The 26,717-nt window shown below is 43.8% G+C and overlaps 1 protein-coding gene across 2 annotated transcripts in view; it reads left to right on the forward strand.

The window, feature by feature from the left end:
* The first annotated feature begins 1,071 nt into the window (after positions 1–1,071).
* Positions 1,072–26,717, forward strand: part of BSG (basigin (Ok blood group)) — a 47,719-nt gene continuing 22,073 nt past the window's right edge. Inside the window, exon 1 of one of the 2 annotated variants that reach the window (XM_070745137.1) lies at positions 1,072–1,336. In XM_070745137.1, coding sequence (XP_070601238.1) covers positions 1,267–1,336 — 70 coding nt within the window. In that variant the 5' untranslated portion in view covers positions 1,072–1,266. Of the gene's footprint in view, positions 1,337–22,702; positions 23,045–26,717 lie in introns of those variants that run through there. The other variant, XM_070745128.1, reaches the window with a different exon arrangement.

Consider the following 26,717-nt stretch of genomic DNA (forward strand, 5'->3'; position numbering starts at 1 on the left):
GTCATTGGGTGGGAAAAACCGTGGTATAGGAAAAAAACCGGGAAGTATTTTTTAATTAATATTTTTTGAAAAACCGTGGTAGAAGGTCGAACCCGTTTACTATTCCTCTTATCTGAAATATAATGATTTTTCTTTTTGGAGTAAGTTGCATAGAATTTTTCTATCATTCTTCTTGGATACGTCTTTTCTTTCTTTTTCCCCAAACACTTTTCTAAGACTAAGGTGGTTTAGGAAACGGTAATTCCTCGTAAACCGATTTAAGCTTGTTCGTGGCTCCCCCGCGTTGTGCTTTTTCCTAGGCGTCTAAACCCTCTTCCTTTGCTATTCAGCGGCATAAGCTGCTCTTATGAACTTAAATCGAAGCGTGATTTCATAACGATTAATTGCACCACAACTTCCCTACAGCAGAATGAGGATTATTACGCAACGACCCCGTTCCGCCCGGCGCCCTCCCGCTTAATAACCTCCAGCGAGGTCAAACTTTTAACAATCGCGTGTCCTTCTGCACGACCCATAGTAAACAGGGAAGGGGTCGAGAGTAGGCAGAGCCGCTCTTTCCTCGCCTTGTGATTGACCAAGATCCCTTGATAGGCGGGGAGTAGTCTATATGGGCGTACCGTTTTTGATTGGTTTCGGCTGTTTTTCTGCGGACACCATGCTCTGATTGGGCAGCGCTGGAGAATGCCCTGGAGCCTGATTGGTGGTTGCTATTGCGACAGCCTATTGGCCTACGTGCTAGCGTTAGAGGTCAGTAGTTTCTCGCCGAATTGTGGACGTTAATAAAGGTTTAAGGCCCGCTCTTTCCCGAGGGTCTTTCCTTCTCAATCTCGCTTTTTTTCATCTCTTGCGCCTGTGCCGCCGCTCTTCCTGGGTTGCCCTATTTACCACACAATCGCTTCTCTCAAAGCTTCAGCTCCGTCGGCGTCCAATCCTCTGCCGGGTCGATCGCTCCGTCATCCCTCATTGGCTGCGCCTCATGACTATCATTTTTTAAAGCCTCGCCCACTTTCATTCCCCGTCCTTTTGGAATCCCTCGCGCTCCCGAATTCTGAGTGGACAAGCCTCCGTGTCACTCCAAAGGGTCTCAGCCAATAGTTGAAGGCGAGGGCTCGCGCTCGTCCGCTATTGGCTTTGCCGCCCGGCTGACTCCGCCCCTTTCGTCTCCCTTGAAATGGCTATATAAGCGCCTAAGGGGGAGGGGGGGGTGGACGAAGTGAGACCGGCTCGGACTGTGAAATTGTGCTTGGCATCGGTGGCAGGGCGGTCATGGCGGCCGGGCTCGTGCTAGTGACGCTCGTCTCCTTGCTCTCCGCCCTCGGAGGCGCCTCAGCGGCAGGTAGGGCAGAGACAGGGCTGCTCTGAGGGGGTTTCCAGGGCCGCTTCCATTCCTGAAAGGGGGGGCATTGGTTGGTCCCCCACGCAGGAAGAAGGCGGATTGGGATGGGGGAGAGGAAAGCGAGGAAGCCTTTTTCGCTCGTTGGTCGCCACGTTCCTGGAGTTAATAAAGGGGGGGGGGGGGCGGTTGTCCCTTCGTTCGTTACTCGGGAGGGGGGAAATGTCCTCCCTCAAGATAATGGGGAGTGGGGCTCCTCATAGGGTATTTTATGCGGGGAGGGGAAATGATCCCCTCAAGTTAATGAAGGAAGAGGGGGAGACTTCTTATACATTTAGGGGGGGTAGGAAACTTCTCCCCCCTCAAGATAACGAGGGGACGGGGCTCCTCATAAATTATGAGGGGAGGGAAATATCCTTCCCAAGATAAGGGGGGGTTCCTCAAACATTGAGGGGAGGGGAAGTCTCCCCCTCAAGGCAATGGAGGGAGGGAAACGGCCCCCTCAAGATAATGAGGGGAGGGGGCTCCTCATACATTATTGGGGGGAGGGAAATATCCTCCCCAAGATAAAGGGGGGCTCCTCATATTATGAGGGGAGGGCCAAATCTCCCGGTCAAGATAATGGGGGGGGGAGAAAGATAATAAGGAGAGGGGGCTCTTTGTACATTATTCGAAGGGAGGGAAATGGGAGGGGGAGGCTCCTAACTGGATAAGGGAAAATAATAATAATGTATTAGACTAGTATGCCGCCTCTCTCCGAGGACTCATTGGAGAAGGGAAAAGTCAATGAATTTTCGGGTGGACTCTTGTACATTTTTGTGAAGAGGAGGGAAAACGTCCCCCCCCTCAAGATAATGGGGGAGGGAAACTGCCTCTTACTGTTAATAAGGGGGAGGGCGCTCCTCCTACATTTTGGGGAGGGAGGAAACTCCTCAATATAATGGAGCAGCTTTCGTACATTATTGAGAGGAGTGAAAGGTATGAGGGGATGGAGCTTCTGGTACTTTTTTTGTGGGAAGGAAGGAAATGTCCCTCTGAAAATGAGGGGAGGGGGTGATTCTTCCACATTATTGGGGAGGGAAAAATCTCCCCTTCAAGATCAGGAGTTGGGCATCTTATAAATATAATAAATAAACATCATTAATAAAATAAAGGAAGGGAGGGGGCTCCTATATTATGGGGGAGGTCTCCCCTCAAGCTAATGAACTTGGGGGGGGCTTTTGTACAGTTTTTTGGGGAGGAGGGAAAATGTTCCCCCTCAAAATAATGAGGAGGAGGAAAAAACACCTCCCCACATTGTTAATGAGAGGAAGAGCACATTATTGTTGGGAGGAAAGTCTCGCTCTCAAGATAAGGAGTGGAGGAGGCCTTCTCTTCATTGAGAGAAGAGAAAATGTGCCCTTCAAGTTAATGAAGGGAGGGGGGCTCATACATTTTCGAGAGCAGAGAAAATGTCCCCTTCAAGATGAAGGGGAGTGTCTCATACCTTATTGGGAGGGAGAATAGTCCTCATGTTAATGATGGGAGTGGCAGCATTCAGCCTATTGTACTTATACAGAGTTGGAGCAAAAGGGCCCCTGGTTTGGTTGGGGCAAGTCTCCCCATCCTTTCAGGAAAGGAGGAGGAAGTCATACCCTACCTCAATAGGGAAGGGACCAAATCCCCCTCTTCTATTACAGAAATGGGGAGGTGGGAAATATGAGGTGGATATATCATGTTTTTAGGCAAAAGTTAGATAGAATTGTATAGTGTGAACTTCCGTCTACTGTGAGAATCAGTCAAGTGTGCTAGACTGTATTGTTTATTTTGGGTGGCCAAACCCAACCTCACAGGGTGGTTGTTGGGAAATTAGGAGGAGGAAGGTGTGATGGATATGTTCACTGTTAAAGTAATAGAGGTGGGATACAAATAAATAAGTAATTTGGTGTAAACCTAGCTGTATTGTGGTAAGTGGTATTGGGAAGAGCAGTGGAGGGATACTGAGCTCATGATAAGGAGCCAGAAGTTTAGTATCACTCTACATATTTTTTGTGTAGAAAGAGAAGAGCTAAGAAGTTGAAGCTCAGGAGAGAATATTCTCCTTGCTTCCTTGTGTGAGAACATGAGAATGGTGAAAAGGAGAGGAAGAAGTTGAAATGTATAAGTGATCTTCTGTACATGGGGAATATACGTTTTTATATGGGATGAGAGAGACTGGAAAATACAAATGCTGTTGCTTATATTAGACTACTTAGAACATATTCTTGCTCCTTTATTATAGCTTTCTTGAGTTCCTGTTTCATACTTCCTAATTGGCTTAAATAGTAAGGTCTTTGTATTTTTAAAAAGTAATGAAATTAAGGGAGGATTTAAAGAAAATTTGTAATTTATATTTGAATTTAATTACCGTACTTTCCAGACCAGTTTCATATTTAAAGAGATTTTCCCCAATAACCTCCCACTCATAAAATATATGCCAGAATTACCCTTGGAGAAAAACCACACATACTGTAGTGGACTGTACAAATAAGTAGCAATGTGTCTTAAGGATGAATTGCAACTTTGAAATGAATTATCAAAAACAATGACAAATTATAAAAAAAATAGTACACAAGGAAACTTATTCATGTCTTCTCTCTGACATATAAATTTCTGTGTGTAAAGATTTTTTTTTTATTCTGGACTGTTTATAGAATATGCAAGACTAATACTAATAAGTTTTCATCTAGACTTCGGTTACTTTTCCCATGCTGTATATCCTGTTCCAATTTTTGGAGCATCCCTGTGCAGGAATTTAAAACTCCTAACTTACATTTACATGTACTAGTAAAATATAAAGGAAATGCATGATAAATTCAAAGTCTTTTTGACAGACACTATCTAAATATCTTTGCTTTTTTATTTCTGCTACAAGGATGAAATGCCCAGTGAGATGACATGGATGAGAGATATATATTTTAATTTTTTCCTTTCTCAGATTTTCAAGAAACATTATTATTATTATTTTTGGTATTGATAAGGAAACACTGACAGAGCAAGCCACTTGTATATAAGCAGAGTGTATGCCATTCCCTTTTAGCACTGATGATGTTACCTAGTTGGATAATGAAATGTCTGCAAGAAAACAACCAAGCAGAGTTTATTCTTCAGACTAAATGCAACTGGCAGATGAGATGGGCAGAGGGTTTTTACTTCACGAAGTTATCTGCAAGAATGGGTCAGACTTAGAGTGTGTTCTTCAGTGTTGACAGTATTCTTTGAAAATTATTTTCTAAAACATGTGGGACGTGAAAAGAACATGCTTAATTATCCCTCTTCATTTCCTTTAATTTAGATAAGCATTTAGATTTCAAATCCAATACGAAAAATTGTATCTCTTGGTTTGTTATTTGCATTTCCCCTTTAAATTTTAAAACCTAATTATGATTATTATTCTTTTCTTTCGAAGTATTTAACAGATATTCAAAAGAGATATGTAACAGAATGTGTATATAGTTAGAACCGTCATACAGATTTGCTCCACATTCATCCAATTTTCTTTTAAAATGTCATTGTTTTGTATTGTATGTTGTGTATTTAAATAAAATTTATTTTTAAAATAAAAATAATAATAAATTTTAAAACCTCACCAGATTTCTTTTGTAAACCCAGTGAAACATTTTTCTAACTTATTCTCTAGGCCTGAAGGTTGAAAATCCACTTTCAATATCATCTCTATCTTATTGGGGGGGGGGGGGGGGGTATATGTTTTATGTCTTTTTTTTTTCAATAACATCTTTATCTAGTCTATCCATAGAAGTAAATATAATTCCTGACGTTTATATGGTGGCTACTTGTCTATGGAGATTCTCAAGTGATCCAGTCATGGTTGTTCCAATGGTGTCTTTCCAAAAGGCAACTTGACTTTTATATCTCCTGAAAACCAAAACAGATTCTATTTTCCATGATAAGTTGTTTGTTCTTTATGATTAATTCCAAAATCATCTTGTGAACATTTCAATGCACCAATTTAATTTGGTCCATTATAATTTTCCGAGATCAAAACTTTCTTAGGCTTTTTGCTGTTTATTTCAGGTACTTCAAAATCTTAAAGTTATGGTTGAAATTTCATTCAGTATTGAAGGCAGAGTCACCTAAGAAATTTCAAACTACTTGTGAAGATTTGAAATAGCTAGAAGTAGTTAATGGACAATTCCAAAAGTGATTGGAAAGTGAGTTTTGTGAGTAAGTCTTCTTTAAAAGTTTCCACCAAGTTGTGAGCAAGATGGCTAATCACACCACCATCATCTTCCAGTGTTCAAGCCCACAAAAAAACTGTTGAGAAGCAGCCATTTGGAGCACATGTGAGCAATCTCCTCTCCTCTCCTTATCCTTGGAGAACAGCAGTAGTTAGAATCCAGTACTGCAGGCTATTTCTTCTGCCAGGTGCCTCAAATCTCACCAGGCTCAAGGTTGACTCAGCCTTCCATCCTTCCGACCCAGATTGTTGGGGGCAATATGCTGACTCACTGTAAACCACTTAGGGATGTAAAATTACTTTGAAGCAGTATATAAGTCTATACGTGTATTGCTATTGGTCTTTTGCACACCTTGTTGGTTGTGCTCCAACTCACCATGCCTCCCCTGGAAGTCTGAATTTAGCTAATCTACCAGCGTTCTCTTAAAATTTCAGAATGTATAAAAATATAGCTTGGTTTTTAATATCTTACTGAAATAGTTTTGCTTCTAGAAGATTATAGAGCCTGTTTGATGCTGGAAAACCTAGCATGTTATTTCTAGGGGAGTGTAAAACTTGTGGTTGAAACACTTCCAGTGAGGTTAGAATAACACTTTTCAAGTTTGAAACAGCGGATTTAACCTCAAGAATAGTTTACATACCACTAAAGGTTTCATGGGGTTTCTCAAAACCTCAAGCTGACATTTCTGTTTCAACTTTCGTTTTTAGACATGTATGAATCTGTAAAGTACATCTAAAACTTAAAATGATGACTTACAACATTATTATATTGCACAATATCTTTTTAACATTGAAGGTGAAAGTGGATTGAGAAATGGGAATAGTCCTTTAAAATGAAACAGCAGCATCCATTTGTATCTGTTCATTTTATAGCAGCATCACATGTTTCGTTATAATTTTGCCCATGCAATGTTTAATTTGGCACATTTTCTATATATCTTTTATGAAATGGCCAAAGGTTTATCACTGGTTCACTGCTTAGCTCTTTCTTTTTATATTGGAGCTCTGGTCCATCAGAAGTTTGAATGGTCACTAAGCAACCAGTTGAGGACAGTCTATATCGGTGGTTCCCAAACTGGGTGGTACTGCCCCCTGGGGGGCAGTGGGAACACTTAAGGGCGGAAAGAGGCAAATGCGGGGGTATGGGCACTAAGAGGGGCCAGGAGGGCGTAGGTGGTTTGCCATGATTTTCCCACCACTCTTTTCCGGGCCACCTACCTACCCCACCCCGGCCTATATAAATTGTTCCCCTGTGCTATACGGGCACTTGCCTCGTCTTGTTGCTGCTCGCTCGCCCTGCCCCTTGCCTGCCTTAAGCCCTGAGCCCGATCGGCCTGCCAGGTAAGCCTGCCTCCCTGTTGTTGGCACCAGCCAAGCGCCAGCCGCTGCCTTGTGGAGCAAGACTCTTGCAAGGCTTGTGCCTTTGCATTATTATTATTTATTATTATTATTATTTATTAGATTTGTATGCCGCCCCTCTCCACGAACTGCAGACCTGCCGTGAGCTTCATCATACCGGCATAGCTGTGGTCATCATGCGATTTGTGCGTGCAATAGCCCAAGCCTTGCAGAGCCCTGCTCCATGAGGCAGTGGCGGTCCAGACACGCGTCCTACCTGGCACTTAGACCTTTGTCGCATTCCTTGGTCTTGTGTCCAGGGCAGCCCATTCTAAAAGAAAACGTCTTCCATTTTCTTTTAGAATAGGCTGCCCTAGACACAAGACCAAGAAACGCAATAGTAGGACACCCGTCTTGTGGTGGGATGCAGTTCGGGGGTGACCAGTTGGGTGGGGTGGATCGGAGACTGGGCAGGCCGCGGGTGCTATCTTGTTTCCTTCTTCTCTCTCTCTTCCATTCCCTCCTTCCTTTCTTTTTCTGTCTTCCTACAATCTTTCTTTTTCTTTCTTTTTCCTTTTTCTTTCCTCCTTCCCTCCCTTCTTTCCCTCCTTTCTTTTTCTGTCTGTCTTTCTTCCTACCTACCAAAAAGATTTACAAATACAAAGACTTTTCTCACTGCAAGAAGTTGCTAATTGCTTGCCTTCACAAGAAGTGTTCTGTAACTGCTTGCCTTCACAAGAAGTGTTTCTGTATTTTGCAATCTTTTTTTTTCTAAAAAGACCAGCCAACAGACACACAGAACTGTTAAACTCCAGTAAGACACCCATCATGCAGTGGGACGAATTTGCGGGTGACAAGTCAGCTGGGGCGGAGCGCAGCGCAGCAGGGCAGAGGCTCTTAGGAAGGAAAGAAGACAGATAAATATAAAGAAAGAAAGATGGTAGGAAAGAAGGAAGATGGCAGGTAGAAAGGAAGGAAGAAACTGACCTATATGATTTGAATAAACAGGGGTGCTGTTGACAAACCATAGGGGACAGCACTTAATGCTTACTGAATCAAAGATGTAACACTTGAGAAAATTTAGAAACAACAACAAACAGGGAGATAGTGATGCCCTTATATAGAGTGCTGGTGAGACCCCATTTGGAATACTGTGTTCAGTTCTGGAGTCCTCACCTACAAAAAGATATTGACAAAATTGAACGGGTCCAAAGACGGGCTACAAGAATGGTGGAAGGTCTTAAGCATAAAACGTATCAGGAAAGACTTAATGAATTCAATCTGTATAGTCTGGAGGACAGAAGGGAAAGGGGGGACATGATCGAAACATTTAAAGATGTTAAAGGGTTAAATAAGGTTCAGGAGGGAAGTGTTTTTAATAGGAAAGTGAACACAAGAACAAGGGGGCACAATCTGAAGTTAGTTGGGGCAAAGATCAAAAGCGACGTGAGAAAATATTATTTCACTGAAAGAGTAGTAGATCCTTGGAACAAACTTCCAGCAGACGTGGTTGGTAAATCCACAGTAGCTGAATTTACACATGCCTGGGATAAACATATATCCATCCTAAGATGAAATACAGGAAATAGTATAAGGGCAGACTAGATGGACCACGAGGTCTTTTTCTGCCGTCAGTCTTCTATGTTTCTAACTTTATTTGTGAGGTAAACTGATTTCTTAACATACGTTGGATGATTTTCTTTGGTTCATTCAGAGTCATTTTTCTATTTATGTTTTACCTTCTCTCCATCCCCCAGTTCAAATGACGCTGAAAAATTGGCTGACAAGATCTCTTTGAAGTTTCAAGGGCTGTTTCATATATGCTTCCTGTTTCCTTGGAAGAAGACAAAGAGTGGCTTTGTCCTCACATAACGTGGAGATGTATTTTCACATATCCCCTCAGGCAGAAAAGACATTTCAGAGTGTAACACCTGTTAGCTCCTTAAATCAAATGCCTCTTTTTCTGGCATTGTGCTGCACCAAGGATTGTCAATTCCCCAAGCAAAAAAAAAAAAAACATCAAAAAGGAAAAAAAAACAATTACAGAAAAAGAAGGGAGGGGAAGCAGTGTTTTTTTTAAATAAAAATTTTACACAACTGTTTTAACGTTGGCCATATTTCCTTTCAGTTGTTTATACATCATCTAGTTCACTGTTTCCCAACCTTGGCCACTTGAAGATATTTGGACTTCAACTCCCAGAATTCCCCAGCCAGCGAATGCTGGCTGGGGAATTCTGGGAGTTGAAGTCCAGATATCTTCAAGTGGCCAAGGTTGGGAAACACGGATCTAGTTTATAAACAAATATAGAATAGAATAGAATAGAATTTTATTGGCCAAGTGTGATTGGACACACAAGGAATTTGTCTTGGTGCATATGCTCTCAACGTACATAAAATAAAATATACATTTGTCAAGAATCATGTGGTACAACACTTAATGATTGTCATAGGGGTCAAATAAGCAATGAAGAAGCAATATTAATAAAAATCTTAGGATATACACAACAAGTTATAGTCATACAGTCAACATGGGAGGAAATGGGTGATAGGAATGATGAGAAAAACTAGTAGAATAGAAGTGCATGTATGTATCAGTTAATGCACAATCTTCAATCCACTAAATAATTAGAGCCAGAAATTTTTGTTTCCAAAACACAGACTAGTTTCTTAATTGGATAACGTAGATTCTGACCTCTGTCTGTAACCTGGCAGATTAATGTTTGATTAGACTAATCTTTGAATAGATCATTAGCTCAGCCGATCTGGGAATGTGCATGTGACACATCGTTTAGAGCTCCCATCCAGTTCTCACTGGACATGCTAGCGCTGCAAAATGGAAGCAAAGAGCACAGCCGTCTTGTGAAACGTCAAATATTTCCATGTTTCTCTTTATCTTTGCAATGCACAAATTGGCTTGTGGAAGTAGCTTACGTGTTTCAAAACTGCCATATTATCCATCATCACTTCTTTAGAAAGTCTGTCTTGTTTATACTGGACACAGACCAGATGAAGCTGCTTTATTTATTAGGCTTTAAAGTTAAAGCTGGCCAACCCAGTGAAATGCAGCTGGCAATGTATTTTAATTTTGAATTGCAGATGCTAAGGACTGAATAAGCAAACCATGTACATTTGCTACATTGAAGAGAGAGATCAATGCTAGGAGGTATTCTCTGGTGCCCCTCATGGGGTAGCTCATACTTTCCAGTCCCTCTTCCTCAGTCTGTTTCTTATCTTGCTAAAGGCATAGTGTTGCAAATGTTGTGATGAAACATTTTTGGGACAGTGTCTGCTTAGTGTTTAAAAATAAGGGCTGGAGAAAAGAGTATGTCCAGTAGGCTGATGCGTTGATAACTCCTAGCTTTGATGTGCTCTTAATTGAACCATCTCAGATCCCTTTGAGAGTTTTCTCTTAAACCACATTGGTTTCAGGATTTAGGGGTAGTGATTTTTAACAGTCTCCAAATGGCTGAAAAGTGCGGTCAGGCGGTAGGGAAAGCAAGTAGAATGCTTGGCTGCATAGCTAGAGGTATAACAAGCAGGAAGAGGGAGATTGTGATCCTGCTGTATAGAGCGCTGGTGAGACCTCATTTGGAATACTGTGTTCAGTTCTGGAGACCTCACCTACAAAAAGATATTGATAAAATTGAACGGGTCCAAAGACGGGCTACAAGAATGGTGGAAGGTCTTAAGCATAAAACGTATCAAGAAAGACTTAATGAACTCAATCTGTATAATCTGTAGGACAGAAGGAAAAGGGGGGACATGATCGAAACATTTAAATATGTTAAAGGGTTAAATAAGGTTCAGGAGGGAAGTGTTTTTAATAGGAAAGTGAACACAAGAACAAGGGGACACAATCTGAAGTTAGTTGGGGGAAAGATCAAAAGCAACATGAGAAAATATTATTTTACTGAAAGAGTAGTGGATCCTTGGAACAAACTTCCAGCAGACGTGGTAGATAAATCCACAGTAACTGAATTTAAACATGCCTGGGATAAACATATATCCATTGTAAGATAAAATACAGAAAATAGTATAAGGGCAGACTAGATGGACCATGAGGTCTTTTTCTGCCGTCAGACTTCTATGTTTCTATGTTTTTCCTCTATTTCATAAGGAAGTTATCTCCATCCTTGAACCTACTTGTTCTGCTGTCTAGCTTGGAATCATCTTACAACAGGGCGAGGCAGTCGGTTTTTATAGTAGCATGTTCAGCTTTATGAAATTATTACTATTTTATATTGGGCCATTTCTGTCCTTGGCAGGTTATGGCATTTTCTATTGCGAAATAAAGATACACCTGCTTGGGAAAATAAAGCACATGCTTGAGTGGATCTGTTGTAAAGAGATTAAAATGTTATCTCCCTGATCACTTTAACTGACATCTGTTTTTAAATGTTACCCTCTGTAATGTTAGGACAAAATTATTTCGCTTTGTTTAGACATCAGTGTCTAAAATACTAAGATTCTAGTCCAAAGCATAGAAGACTTGCGTTATTAAAGATTGAGATGCATGACTTCTGGTGGCCGAATATTTTATTTTCAGTTGGAAGGTGGAGGCATTGTTTAGGGAACGAAACATCTTTTAAAAACATCTTTTTAAAAAGAATATCCTTTTTGCTTTAAAAAAGAACATTGCTGTTGGCAAAACCAGCCATTTAAAGAGATAGTTAGTTGTGTGTGCCAGTTGTTTTATACAGCCTTGTAGTTCCACCCTCTGAAGGCTTGCTTTTAGTTGAAGGTGACTTTGAAGCAAAAATCACATGCTTTTCCTTTGGGCAAAATATCTAGGTAGAAAAATCAGTGTTTGTATCTGCCTTTAGAGAGGGCCCTGCTGTTTTATCGGAGCTCTTTTTCTCCATTCTAATTGAAGGTCTCAGTTGAGCAGGCTTAAGCAGGCTTTTAACATAATCGTTTTACTTCAACGCCAGAAGACTGCTATTTCTTCTCTGCTTTTAATTGGAAATATAAATATTGCAAATGTGATTAAAGTTAATATGTGATGGCTAAGCATAGAACAGTTATCAGGGCTTAATGTATCTGTCTCCTTGTTAGCTTTTGCGGCTGCTTCCCTCCTATCTGTTGGGGCATCCTTGCAAGGATTCCTGATTGCTTGTGCCTTGTTTTCAATTCATCTTGTACTTTATATAGAAGAGCTATTTTAAACAGTCTCCCGTGTGGATTCTAACATTTTGTTGGGAATGTGAACCTAAGCTGTCTAGGCCACTTGACCTACAAAGGAGCCTAAGGTTTTAACGTCCCACTAAGTGCTGCAGAAATAAGTAAAAACAATACCAGTTATCACTGCAATTTAAAATGCAGTCATTTCACACAAAGAAGTGCCAGTTACAGAATGTACTTTGCAGATTTTCTGTTCTTACTGACGTATATATTACTGACATATATATTACTGGTGTATATTTTTTCCTAGAAGGAGATATTTGCACAGATCAGTGAGGACATGGGCAGTTTTAAAATTTATTTATGTATGTATGTATGTATGTATGTATTTATTTATTTATATATTTATTTATTTATTTTTTGGATTTGTATTTGTATTTGTATGCCGCCCCTCTCCGTAGACTCGGGGCGGCTAACAACAGTGGTAAAACAAACGTTTGTTCCAAACTGGAACAAACTTCCAGCAGACGTGGTAGATAAATCCACAGTAACTGAATTTAAACATGCCTGGGATAAACATATATCCATCCTAAGATAAAATACAGAAAATAGTATAAGGGCAGACTAGATGGACCATGAGGTCTTTTTCTGCCGTCAGACTTCTATGTTTCTATGTTTCTAAAAACAACATGCAACAATTCAATACTAAAACAGCTAAAACCCCTTATTTTAAAACCAATCATACATACAAACATACCATACATAAATTGTAGAAGCCTAGGGGAAAAGAATATCTTAGTTCCCCCATGCCTGACGACAGAGGTGGGTTTTAAGAAGGCAAGAAGAGTGGGGGCTATTCTAATCTCTGAGGGGAGTTGGTTCCAGAGGGCCGGGGCCGCCACAGAAAAGGCTCTTCCCCTGGGTCCCACCAAACGACACTGTTTAGTTGACGGGACCCGGAGAAAGCCCACTCTCTGGGACCTAATTGGTCGCTGGGATTCGTGCGGCAGAAGGCGGTCCCGGAGATAACCTGGCCCGGTGCCATGAAGGGCTTTATAGGTCATAACCAACACTTTGAATTGTGACCGGAAACTGATCGGCAACCAATGCAGACTGCGGAGTGTTGGTGTGACATGGGCATATTTAGGGAAGCCGCAAATTTCTCTAAAAATCAGAGAAATAACCATTAAAAAGCATTTCACTGTAAAACTGTTTTAAAAAGTTCAAAGTTTCATTTTGGGGAAATCCACCATGGCTTCCTAATAAGCTCGGTACTTATGAGTCAGATCTTGGATAGTTATGGGTCAGAAAGAGCAAGATAGTGTGGCTTCTTTAAAAGAAGTTTTAAAAGTGGATTTGCGTAGAGTTACCATGAAATGCTAGATGGATACAAGCTATGTTTATTTATGTATTTGTATTTCATATGTCTCAAAGGGAGAAGCTTAATTAGAGTAAAAATGTGAGAGAATATCCCAGAAGGTTACATTACGGTAACTTATATACCCTGTTTTCCCCAAAATAAGACACCCCCCTGATAATAAGCCCAATTGGGCTTTTGAGTGCATGGCAGTAAGGCCAAGCGCTTATTTCAGGATTCAAAACAATATAAGACGGTCTTATTTTTGGGGAAACACAGTATATGCCCGTGCATACACCACAGAGTAACAATAGGTAACCTTTTGCGTTTAGTAGACTTACTTGAAGTCAATTATAATTATATAATTTTTATAATTACCTTACAAAATGGCTGCTGTTGGAGGGAGCGATTGTTCATAATTGTCTGGAAAAGTACTGTACATCACAAAGTACATGTCTTTTGCAGATTCTCATAAGCCACGCTTCATATGAAACAGTACATTATTTTAATTCTATTATAATCCCTATATGTCTTCCCTCTAGCTCTGAAATGCAACAGCTTTCCTTATTATTTATTAAATGCCTACCCATCAAACGCCTGTTGGTGTCTACTTTAAAAAACGATGTTTTTATATTTGATTAGAATAGGAGGTGAGTTCAGCATGGCAGGCTGCTTTAGACCAGGGGTGTCAAAACTTGATTTCATTGAGGGCCACATCAGGGTTGTGTCATCACTTGTGTCGGGGGCGCTTGTGATGTCTCAAGCGCACTGCCAGCAGAAACAGGCTCCCAATCTCCGTTTTGGGCTGGGATAGACTCCTTCAACCCTCTGCTAGCAAAAACGGAGGCCCTCCCAATCTCCATTTTTGCTAGCAGAGGGTTGCAGGAGGCCCATCCCAGCCAAAACGGGAGCCTGGGAGATTGGAGCCCATTTTTGCAGGCAGAGGCACCATGGACTGGTCCTTCACTGTCTGCAGGCTGATCCTGTGAACCGGATGTGGCCCATGGGCTTGAGTTTGCTTTAGACCAGGAGTCAGCAACTTGTAGCTCTGGGATCCCTCTTCTGTGGCTCCTTGTTGCTGGTTAGCACCACAATTTTGAAAGGAGCTTCCAGTTTGTACGGGGGGGAGCAGGTAATGCTAGGAGGAGACTCTATGGCAGTGATGCCGAACCTTTTTTTCCTTGGGTGTCAAAAGAGCATGGTCATGTGCTATCACACATGCATGAGTGCCCACACCCATAATTCAATGCCTGGGGATGGCGAAAACAGCTTGTGCCACCCCCCAGAGGGCCTCTGGAGGCTGGAAATGGACTGTTTCCCAATTTCTTGTGGGCCCAGGAGGCTTGTTTTTTGCCCTCCCCAGGCTCTAAAGGCTTCCCTGGACCGGGGGGGAGAGTAAAAACACCCTCCCCATCCCCATGGAGGCCTTCTGTAAGCCAAAAACGCCCTCCCAGAGCCTCTGCAAGCCAAATATCAGCTGGCCAGCACACACACGTGCATGTTGGAGCTGAGCAAGGGCAACGGCTCATGTGCCAGCAGATATGGCTCCGTGTGCCACCTGTGGCACCTGTGCCATAGGTTCGCCATTGCTGCTCTATGGCAAGGGGCAGGTTTTCCAGTCCGCTGCACAATTGATAAGGCTTTTGGTTAGCTCTGGTAGAGGAAAAAGGGCACCGTGCTAGGAGGGAGACTCTATGGTTGGTGGACCCGGACCTCCAGTCAGCTCCAGAATTGAACAGGGGACATTCAGTTAGGAGCTTTGTGGCTCTTTGAGTATTTAAGGTTGCCGACCCCTGCTTTAGGCCATCAAGGCACTGCATACTTGTAGTTGATTTAAGGGTGCAGGTTTTTGTTTATATTAACCTGATATTTCCTCTCTTCCTCCCCCTACCCCCCTAGGTTTGCATTTTATTACCTGTAGAAACAGCCCTTTGAACGTCTCTGGCAAGCACACTGCAGCTTTCTGGGAGCGGCCAAGGCTGTCATGAGCATGCCTTGGCTTCTCAAAAATAGGCATGACTGAACAGATTACAATGTACCCACATTGCACAATGTGTTTGAAGCCAACTGAGTTTCTCAGGAGGAAAAACATGACTCTGGGGTTTTTTTTCCCCTCCTAAAATTCACTGAGCAGATCACGCTGAGGAAAGAGTCATTAAAAAGCTCAGGGCAACATTTATGAGAAAATCCCCACGTTAACAAAATCAAATTCTCTCGTTTGAAATCATGCAAGCATAGGAGGTACAGAGGTAGTCCTCGACTTACAACCGTTTAGTGACCTTTCAGGGTTGCAGCAACACTGAAAAAACAGAGATAACCAGTCCTCACGCTTACGATCACATGATCAAAATTCAAGCACTTGTCAAACGGCTTGTATTTGGGTGACGGTTATAACCATCATTTGTGTTTTTCTGAGTTGGCTTCCAACAAGCAGTCAATGGAAGAATCTGGATTTGCTTAATGAACACTTATGAATCACACTGATTTGATTAATAACTCTAGCAGAAAGGTCATAAAGTCGGGCACTACTTACCACTTTACTAATCAGTGGAAATTCTGATCCCAATTGTTATAAATCAGGGACTCTGCAGAGTAAATAGTATTAAGTATGCCGCCCCGAGTCCACGGAGAGGGGCGGCATACAAATATAATAATAATAATAATATTTATTTATTTATTAAATTTGTATGCCGCCCCTCTCCATAGACTCAGGGCGGCTCACAGCAGTGATAGAGACAATGTACAATACAAATCTAATAATACGAAGTTAAAAACCCATAATTTTAAAAACATGCACACAACACGCCATACATAAATTATATAGGCCTGGGGAAGATAATTCAATTCCCTCATGCCTGACGGCAGAGGTGGGTTTTGAGAAGTTTATGAAAGGCAAGCAGGGTGGGGGCAATTCTGATTTCTGGGGGGAGTTGGTTCCAGAGGGCCTGGGCCGCCACAGAGAAGGCTCTTCCCCGGATCCCGCCAAATGACATTGTTTAGTTGACGGGACCCAGAGAAGGGCAACTCTGTGAGACCTAGCCGGTCGCTAGGATTTGTGCAGCAGAAGGCGGTCCCGGAGATATTCTGGTCCGATGCCATGAAGGGCTTTATATGTCATAACCAACACTTTGAATTGTGACCGGAAACTGATCGGCAACCAATGCAGACTGCGGAGTGTTGGTGTGACATGGGCATATTTAGGGAAGCCCATGATTGCTCTCGCAGCTGCATTCTGCACGATCTGAAGTTTCCGAACACTCTTCAAAGGTAGCCCCGTGTAGAGAGCGTTACAGGAGTCGAGCCTCAAGGTGATGAGGGCATGAGTGACTGTGAGCAGTGAGTCCTGGTCCAAATAGGGCCACAACTGGTGCACCAGGCGAACCTGGGCAAGCAGCCCCCTCGCCACAGCTGAAAGATGTTTCTCTAATGTGAGCTGTGGTTCGAGGAGGACACCCAAGTTGCGGACGCTCTCTGAGGGGGTCAGTAATCCCCCCCCCAGGGTAATGGACGGACAGATGGAATTGTCTTTGGGAGGCAAAACCCACAGCCACTCCGTCTTATCAGCAACAACAACAACAGGGCTCACTGTGAGCTAGAGATGATAAACACTGGTGGTGCCCTAAAGGTGATTTTTTTTTCAGGAGGCAACTGAACTTTCCTTTTTCTTTTGAAGACATTTTGCTTCTCACCCCAGAAGCCTCTTCCACTCTGACAGGATAGTGGGGAATGGAAGGATTTAGATTCTTTGCAGACCCCCACCACCTCAATAATGGCCGGGATGACTGATCATCTCTACGGAATAAACAGTTTTTCCCTTCTCTTCATCTAGTCCTCAATCAAATATTCTGAGTTTTAAGAATTTTTTTTTGTTGCCATTTGGAGCAAGCCTTGGGTCTAACTGAAAACAACAAGCAGCCTCAACCCTTGAAACAAATGTGTTTGTTTGTTGCTGTTCCACATCGTTCCAGGATCTGAATGGCTGATTTAGAAATATCCCTTCCACTTCAGCACAAACAAGAGATTTCCCCCACACGTTTCCTGTCACTTTCTAATCTTCTTAAGGGGCCTCAGCAGATCCTGCCGCAAAATCTCCGTCAAGGCTTCTCTTGTTCTCTTCTGCAAAGTCTTGTGTTTACAGAACAGTGGTAGAATAAACAAACACTTTGAGCAGCGGCAGAAATACAGTATATTGTATTTTTTGGAGTATAAGATGCACCTTCTCCCTGCCCCCCGAAACTGGGTAGAAATTTGGTGCGTCTTATACACCGAATACAACAATTTTGGCCTCCCAAAGCCCTGCCCCTGTGTCCCATTTGTGCAAAAAATGGGCCCGTTCTTTGCGAAAATGGAGTTTGCAGAGGGTTTGGGAGGCCTGCAGAATGCTTCTGGGGCTTGGGGGGAAGGCAAAAACACCCCCACTTTTGCAAAAAATGAACTGTTTTTTGCAAAAAATGGGGGCATTTTTGATTTTCCTCAGTCCCCAGGAGCACTCTGCAGGCCTCCCAAGCTGTATCTGTGCCCCATTTTTCATAAAAATTGGTGAAAAACGAATCTATTTCTGTGAAAAACTGAGTGTGCAGAGGGTTTGGGAAGCCTGCAGAGACCTCCTGAGGGCTGGGGGAAGGCAAAAACATTTTTTCTTACTCGCCTCTTTGAAATCTTTGTGCACCTTATACACCTGTGTATCTTATAGTCCCAAAAATATAGTAAATTTAATTGCTTCATTAGTGTAGTGCTCTCCTACTGTTATTGGTAGGAGCACCTAAATTGTGCCATGTTTTGATTTTCAACACTAATTGCTTTAGGCAGGACATGCATTAAATTTTCCAAGGCGTGTCTGTCCACTTGTATGGCTGAGTGAGTGACAATCGTAAAGGCCCAGAAAGCAAATCTGATTGACTAGTACAGAAAGAGGAGGCCTAATCCATGCGGTTTAAAGGAAACCTGCAACGCTATTCAGTCACTACGGCCAGGAATTAGCAAGTTTGGATCAGCTGACCATGTATTTAAAGCGAGAGTAAGCAAAGAAACAATTTTTGGGTGCCGTACATATGAGAACATATTCCTTGCTGACTTTCTTTATGAAAGGCCTTATACAGTAATACCTCATGATACGAACTTAATTGGTGCAAGGAGGAGGTTCGTATGACGAAAGGTTCGTAAGACGAAACATTGTTTCCCATAGGAAACAATGTAAAGTCAATTAATCCGTGCAACCAAAAAAAACCTCGCAAAAAAACGGCTTTCGGCGACAGCTGGGAAGCCGCGCGGCTGTTTTAAAAGGTGACAGCCGACCTGGGGGGCTGCCCAGCACCCCCCCGAACCCAGGTTCGGGGTTTGGGGGGGTGCTGGGAAGCCCCCCAGGCTGGCTGCGACCTTTTAAAACAGCCGCACCGCTTCCCAGCTGTCTCCTGAAGCTGAACGCCAAAGCCGAACTTCCGCGTTTGGCTTCGGGAGACAGCTGGGAAGCGGCGCGGCTGTTTTAAAAGGTGACAGCTAGGCTGGGGGGCTTCCCAGCAACCTCCCGAACCGAACCCGGGGTTCAGAAAAATTTTGCCTCTTCTTACGAACTTTGTTCGAGTTACGAACTGGCGTTCGGGAGGCTTCTGGGAAGCCCCGCCGCCCGGCTGTCACCTTTTAAGACAGCCGCGCGGCTTCCCAGAAGTCTCCGAATGCCGATTCGTAACTCGAAAAAAGTTCGTAAGAAGAGGCAAAAATTTTCTGAACCCCGGGTTCGTATCACGAGTTGTTCGTAAGCCGAGGGGTTCGTATCTTGAGGTACCACTGTACTTGTAATTTTGCATACCTACAAAGAAAAATTGATCAGGTTTGCTGTGAGAACAAATTGTGCATCTATCTGTTTTTAAAAAAAAAAATATTTTTATTGGTTTTGCACATTAAAATAAACATGAAACAAACATAAAACGGTGCACAGTGCATGTGCCCATCACCTGACTGTCAATCCCACCACCACCACCACCAATTGCGGGGGGGTCAAATATTTACTAATTATTATTATTTCAGTTCTGGAGACCTCACCTACAAAAAGATATTGACAAAATTGAACGGGTCCAAAGACGGGCTACAAGAATGGTGGAGGGTCTTAAGCATAAAACATATCAGGAAAGACTTAATGAACTCAATCTGTATAGTCTGGAGGACAGAAGGAAAAGGGGGGACATGATCGAAACATTTAAATATGTTAAAGGGTTAAATAAGGTCCAGGAGGGAAGTGTTTTTAATAGGAAAGCGAACACAAGAACAAGGGGACACAATCTGAAGTTAGTTGGGGGAAAGATCAAAAGCAACATGAGAAAATATTATTTGCCTGAAAGAGTAGTAGATCCTTGGAACAAACTTCAGCAGACGTGGTTGGTAAATCCACAGTAACTGAATTTAAACATGCCTGGGATAAACATATATCCATTGTAAGATAAAATACAGAAAATAGTATAAGGGCAGACTAGATGGACCATGAGGTCTTTTCCTGCCATCAGTCTTCTATGTTTCTATGTTTCTATAATCTTTTATTTCCTTAGCTCTACTTTGCATTTGTTTATTATTGAAAGAGTGATTGGAGTTTGTTTTTCACATTTTCATCACAAATTCTACTCTTTTGACAAGAGAGTGATTGGCACTAACACTGCTGTGAATGTGCTGGTCATTCACTTTCCCCCTCAATCACCTCCATTAGTGTCCTTTTTCCTTTCCTGGAGGATCAGAGTCTAAACTGATGATTGAAGCAGGGGTGTAAACAAGTAATGTCACAATAACAATATACTTGCACATCATCAATACTCACAATAACTACACCCAAAATTAGAATGGAAAACTACTTTGTGCAGGTGTTACGCTTGAGCAAAATATTCAATACAGTGTTCCCTCGATTTTCGCGGGGGATGCCTTCCGAGACCGCCCGCGAAAGTCGAATTTCCACGAAGTAGAGATGTTGATGTAAATACACTATTTTTGGCTATGAACAGTATCATAAGCCTTCCCGTAACACTTTAAAACCCTAAACTGCAATTTCTCATTCCCTTAGCAACCATTTAGATTATTACTCACCATGTTTATTTATTAAAGTTTATTAAAAAAAATATTTATTAAAGGCGGCTGAAAGTTTGGTGATGACGTATGACATCATCGGGCGGGAAAAACTGGTATAGGGGAAAAAACCCGCAAAATATTTTTTAATTAATATTTTAATTAATATAGCCGTTTCACAAAGTTCGAACCCGCGAAAATCGAGGGACCACTGTACTCCTAAGTCTTCCTCGTGGATCTGTTTCTGGAAGCAATCCCCTGTATGGAAAGGTAATGCTCTGAAAGAACTCATGAAACATAGAAACATAGAAGTCTGACGGCAAAAAAAGACCTCCTGGTCCATCTAGTCTGCCCTTATACTATTTTCTGTATTTTATCTTAGGATGGATATGTGTTTATCCCAGGCATGTTTAAATTCAGTTCCTGTGGATTTACCAACCAAGTCTGCTGGAAGTTTGTTCCAAGGATCTACTACTCTTTCCGTAAAATAATATTTTCTCATGTTGCTTTTGATCTTTCCCCCAACTAACTTCAGATTGTGTCCCCTTGTTCTTATGTTCACTTTCCTATTAAAAACACTTCCCTCCTGGACCTTATTTAACCCTTTAATATATTTAAATGTTTCGATCATGTCCCCCCTTTTCCTTCTGTCCTCCAGACTATACAGATTGAGTTCATTAAGTCTTTCTTGATACATTTTATGCTTAAGACCTTCCACCATTCTTGTAGCCTGTCTTTGGACCCGTTCAATTTTGTCAATATCTTTTTGTAGGTGAGGTCTCCAGAACTGAACACAGTACAGTATTCCAAATGTGGTCTCACCAGCATTCTATATAGCGGGATCATAATCTCCCCCTTCCTGCTTGTTATACCTCTAGCTATGCAGCCAAGCATCCTACTTGCTTTCCCTACCGCCTGACTGCACTGTTCACCCATTTTGAGACTGTCAGAAATCACTACCCCTAAATCCTTTTCTTCTGAAGTATTTGCTAACACAGAACTGCCAATACAATACTCAGATTGAGGATTCCTTTTCCCCAAGTGCATTATTTTACATTTGGAAACATTAAACTGCAGTTTCCATTGCTTTGACCATTTATCTAGTAAAGCTAAATCATTTACCATATTACAGACGCCTCCAGGAATATCAACCCTATTGCACACTTTAGAGTCATCGGCAAATAGGCCGATGAAGATTAGTAAACCATCTTTTTGATCTTGGTTTAATGGCCTTGCAAACACAGGCATTACAAGAGGTTGGATCGTGCCTTTTTCCATGTGTGCAAGATTTTTTGAAGAGATCTCTAGCGGCCTGTGAATTTTTTCAGGGCTCTGATTTGCAAATTGCTTTAGGTAGGTCATGGGCGGTGATGCAAATAGATCATTGAACTGTTATTTGGTAAATATTCGATATTGTTTTTAGAAAGATGCATTTAGTGTTGCAGCCTCTATAGTGTGAAAGTTAAATAACAGAGAGTAAAGGGGTTCTGGTTCACCTCTTAGTTGGAATACCTTTTTTTTTTAAAAGAAAAATCTTAGTCTGAATAAAGGCAAAGAATAGGGCTGGAACCTATTAATATCGCTAATTGATGCTTTTTTGTTAGAAACCTGTCCTCCCACCCTCAGCCATTCACCGAGGGAGAAGGCTCCTCTGCTTCATTAATTTCCCTGCCTGGTAATATAAGCCAGTGATTTTCAACGTTTTTTGAGCTGCGGCATATTTTTTACATATACAAAATCATGGGGCACATTGAGTGGGGGGGGAGTGGGGGGGCTAAAAAAAGTTTTGACAAAAAAATTCTCTCTCTCTCTGTCTTCCTCCTTTTCGCTCTGTTTCTCTCCCACTTTCTCTCCCTTCGTTCCTCTCTCCATCCCTCTTTCTTTCTCTCTCTTCCTTCGTTCCTCTCTTTTTTGCTCTTTCTATCTCTCCCTCCTTCCCTGCCTATCTTTCTCTCTCTCTCTTGCTTTCTTTCTCTCTTTCTCTCTCTTTCTTTCTTTCTTTCTCTTTCTCTCTTGCTTTCTTTCTGTCTCTCTTTCCCTCTCTTTCTTTCTTTCTCTCTCTCTCTTTCTCTCTCTTGCTGACCTTCGCGGCACACCTGACCATGTCTCGCGGCACACTGGTTGAAAAACACTGATATAAGCAACCAATTAAGGAATCGGTGTAGCTTTGTGAGTTACTCTTCTCCCGTTTTAAAAAAATCAGAAATATCTTCTTTTTTGAATGCACTAATTTTTTTTTTTATAATTTGCACTAACCCTTTGTTACTAATACCTCTTCAACTCATAGCTGGCTTTATAAAGTCACCTCTCTCTCAAAAGAAACTGACAGAGGAAAGTGTGGAACTGCACTGTGAGGCTATTGGCAACCCCATCCCCGAACTCCAGTGGTGGTTTGAAGGAGATGACCCTAACGGCACCGCCATACAGCTGTGGGATGGCGCCTGGCAGAACCGGGTCCAAATCAGCGCCAGCTACCAGCAGCACTCCTCAAGCACTATCGCCATCACTAACCTCATGGCCGAAGACACCGGCACGTACGAATGCTGGGCCAGCAACGACCCCGATCGCAACCACTTGTCGAAGAGCCCCAAAGTCAAATGGATCCGTTCCCAGGCCAACGTCTTTGTCACTAAGCGTGAGTGGCATTAAGTGTCGGCGTTCCCACGGACACCGAAAGGTCTCCCGACGTTGCCGTCCTATGCCCGCCTCTCCTTCCACCTGTGTCCTGTGGCTGTGTGTTCCCAACATCCTCTTATGCGCCTCAGTTTCCCGATCCTTGTGAACCTTGCTGGAATCTGCTTCAGCGTTGCTCAAACAAGGGCTCTCCTCTTAAAACGATCCATCCCTTTTTGGGATCCGTTGGAATGCTGCCTCTCTCTCTCTCTCCCCCCTCCTTCTCCCCTCCATATTCCCATTAGAAACAGGGAACCAGGTTGCCTCGGCGTTGCTTCCACCATTCATTTCCAGCCCTGTTCCTTCCTCCTCCTCCTCCGCTGATATTTCTTCCTTAGTCTGTGAGGTTCTGCTTTTTTTTTTTTGCTTCCCCACTTTACAAGGAGCACAATTTTGCAGGGGGTGAGTTCCCAAACTGTATTTGTGCTCGTTGTAACGGGCAACCGTTTTTCCTGAAAAGGCCAAATTTTATCTTTGCCACCTAGGTCATATGCTTTAGTAGTTCTTCTTGGCTTTGGGATGACCAGTCATTGGCCCTCTTTCCATTTACAGAGATGCAAGTCAAATTTCTAATCTGGGCAAGGAGGGAGAGGCGGTAAAATGAAATGACACGGCTAATGGCTGACTGTGCTGAAGTTGCATTTACGAGCAAGAGGGCCTGCAACTCTTGGTTTCTCCTGAAGGCCCTTGAAAGTTTGATTAATTGGGATCAGGAATGAACTTACTCGTTCCCGAGGCTAAGATGTGTGTATCCTTGGTTCATATGAGCTGATGGTGCAGCCCAGCCAGCGCAACATATGAACTAGGCCAATGCTTCACGACCTCTGCAAGTAGACCCAGCTCCCCTTTGTCAATGTTCAAGGAAGTGTCTGTGTGAGAAAATGTTCCCTTACTGAAGGAAGTTTGCAAATTACTGTTCTATCAGCAGCTTGTTTAAAACAAAACAAAATATTTCTTGATAACTGGAAACGGCTTAATTTTTAGGAGGCAAATCTCAGGTGTGTCTTCTACCTTATTTCTCATGGGAGATGGCTGATTTGGATGGGGCTTGATTATGTGGGTGGGTGGAGGAAATATTTCTAGCAGTATCTTGAAAACGGTGATTAAATATTGCAGCTAGCTTGGATAAACTTCTTTCAGTGCTCAAAATCTTTGTATAGATGGTGAAGGGTGCCTATTTTTTTTGGGGGGGGGATAAGTTGCAAATGCTTGCAGTTCAGGGGATTGGTCATTATAATTTATAATTTTATTATTGAATTCCAAAAGAAACAAAGCGTGAAGGTAGTAGCCATGTGCTCCCCTTGGGTACTCTGTGCATACGAACTAGGGTGCAATTTTTTCCTCTTGAAAAGAAATGCCAAGTAAATAACTCTGCCAATTATGACTTTGTGACTGATCTTATTTATACCTCATCAGGTAAGAAATTATCCTTCATGGCAGGCGAAGGCTAATACAGGTAGTCTTCGACTTAAAAAAGTTCATTTAGTAACCGTTCAAAGTTGCAATGGGCACTGGGAAAAGTGCCATTATAATCGCATGATCAAAACTAAGATACTTGGCAACTGGTTCATATTTATGACGGTTATTATTATTATTTATTGGAGTTGTATGCCACCCCTCTCCGGAGACTCGGGGCGGCTAACAGCAACAACAAAACAGTGCACAATAGCAATCCAGTATTAAAAACGATTAAAAACCCATTAATATAAAAACCAAACATACATACAGACATACCATGCATAGAATTGTAAAGGCCTAGGGGGAAAGAGGATCTCAATTCCCCCATGCCTGGCGGCAGAGGTGGGTTTTAAGTAGCTTACGAAAGGCAAGGAATGTGGGGGCAATTCTAATCTCTGGGGGGAGTTGGTTCCTGAGGGCTGGGGCCGCCACAGAGAAGGCTCTTCCCCTGGGTCCCGCCAAGCGACATTGTTTAGTTGACGGGACCCAGAGAAGACTCACTCTGTGGGACCTAACTGGTCGCTGGGATTCGTGCCGCAGAAGGCGGTCCCTGAGATAATCTGGTCCGGTGCCATGAAGGGCTTTATAGGTCATAACCAACACTTTGAATTGTGACCGGAAACTGATCGGCAACCAATGCAGACTGCGGAGTGTTGGTGTAACATGGGCATATTTGGGAAAGCCCATGATTGCTCTCGCAGCTGCATTCTGCACGATCTGAAGTTTCCGAACATTTTTCAAAGGTAGCCCCATGTAGAGAGCGTTACAGTTAGATTAGATTTAGATTAGATTTATTGGATTTATATGCCGCCCCTCTCCGCAAACTCGGGGCGGCTCACAATAATAATAAAAAACAGCACAGTACATAATACCAAATCCAATGCCCACCAATCTAATTACAATTTAAAACTAGTAATCTCATAAAAACGGTATACAGTGAACCCTCGATCATCGCGAGGGTTCCGTTCCAGGACCCCACGCGATGATCGATTTTTAGCGAAGTAGCGGTGCGGAAGTAAAAACACCATCTGCGCGTGCGCAGATGGTGTTTTTGCTTCCACTGCCGCCCGCCCTTCGCCCGCCCACCCCGTTGCTCGCGCCTGGGGTGCGCGCGCGCGCTTGGGGACTCCCTAGCTCCGCTTCCCAGCTGGGGAGCGGAGCTGGGATGTCCCCAAGCGCGCGCGCTTTCCCCAGCAACGCGCGCGCGGTGGGGACTCCCTAGCTCCGCTTCCCAGCTGGGGAGCGGAGCTGGGATGTCCCCAAGCGCGCGCGCTTTCCCCAGCAACGCGCGCGCGGTGGGGACTCCCTAGATCCGCTTCCCAGCTGGGGAGCGGAGCTGGGATGTCCCCAAGCGCGCGCGCTTTCCCCAGCAACGCGGCGCGCGGTGGGGACTCCCTAGATCCGCTTCCCAGCTGGGGAGCGGAGCTGGGATGTCCCCAAGCGCGCGCGCTTTCCCCAGCAACGCGCGCGCGGTGGGGACTCCCTAGATCCGCTTCCCAGCTGGGGAGCGGAGCTGGGATGTCCCCAAGCGCGCGCGCTTTCCCCAGCAACGCGCGCGCGGTGGGGACTCCCTAGATCCGCTTCCCAGCTGGGGAGCGGAGCTGGGATGTCCCCAAGCGCGCGCGCTTTCCCCAGCAACGCGCGCGCGGTGGGGACTCCCTAGATCCGCTTCCCAGCTGGGGAGCGGAGCTGGGATGTCCCCAAGCGCGCGCGCTTTCCCCAGCAACGCGCGCGCGGTGGGGACTCCCTAGATCCGCTTCCCAGCTGGGGAGCGGAGCTGGGATGTCCCCAAGCGCGCGCGCTTTCCCCAGCAACGCGCGCGCGGTGGGGACTCCCTAGATCCGCTTCCCAGCTGGGGAGCGGAGCTGGGATGTCCCCAAGCGCGCGCGCTTTCCCCAGCAACGCGCGCGCGGTGGGGACTCCCTAGCTCCGCTTCCCAGCTGGGGAGCGGAGCTGGGATGTCCCCAAGCGCGCGCGCTTTCCCCAGCAACGCGCGCGCGGTGGGGACTCCCTAGCTCCGCTTCCCAGCTGGGGAGCGGAGCTGGGATGTCCCCAAGCGCGCGCGCTTTCCCCAGCAACGCGCGCGCGGTGGGGACTCCCTAGCTCCGCTTCCCAGCTGGGGAGCGGAGCTGGGATGTCCCCAAGCGCGCGGGCACCGCCCGCCCGCCCACGCTGTT

This window comes from Erythrolamprus reginae, chromosome 1 (assembly GCF_031021105.1).
Source record: "Erythrolamprus reginae isolate rEryReg1 chromosome 1, rEryReg1.hap1, whole genome shotgun sequence".
In the NCBI taxonomy this organism is placed as follows: domain Eukaryota; kingdom Metazoa; phylum Chordata; class Lepidosauria; order Squamata; family Dipsadidae; genus Erythrolamprus; species Erythrolamprus reginae.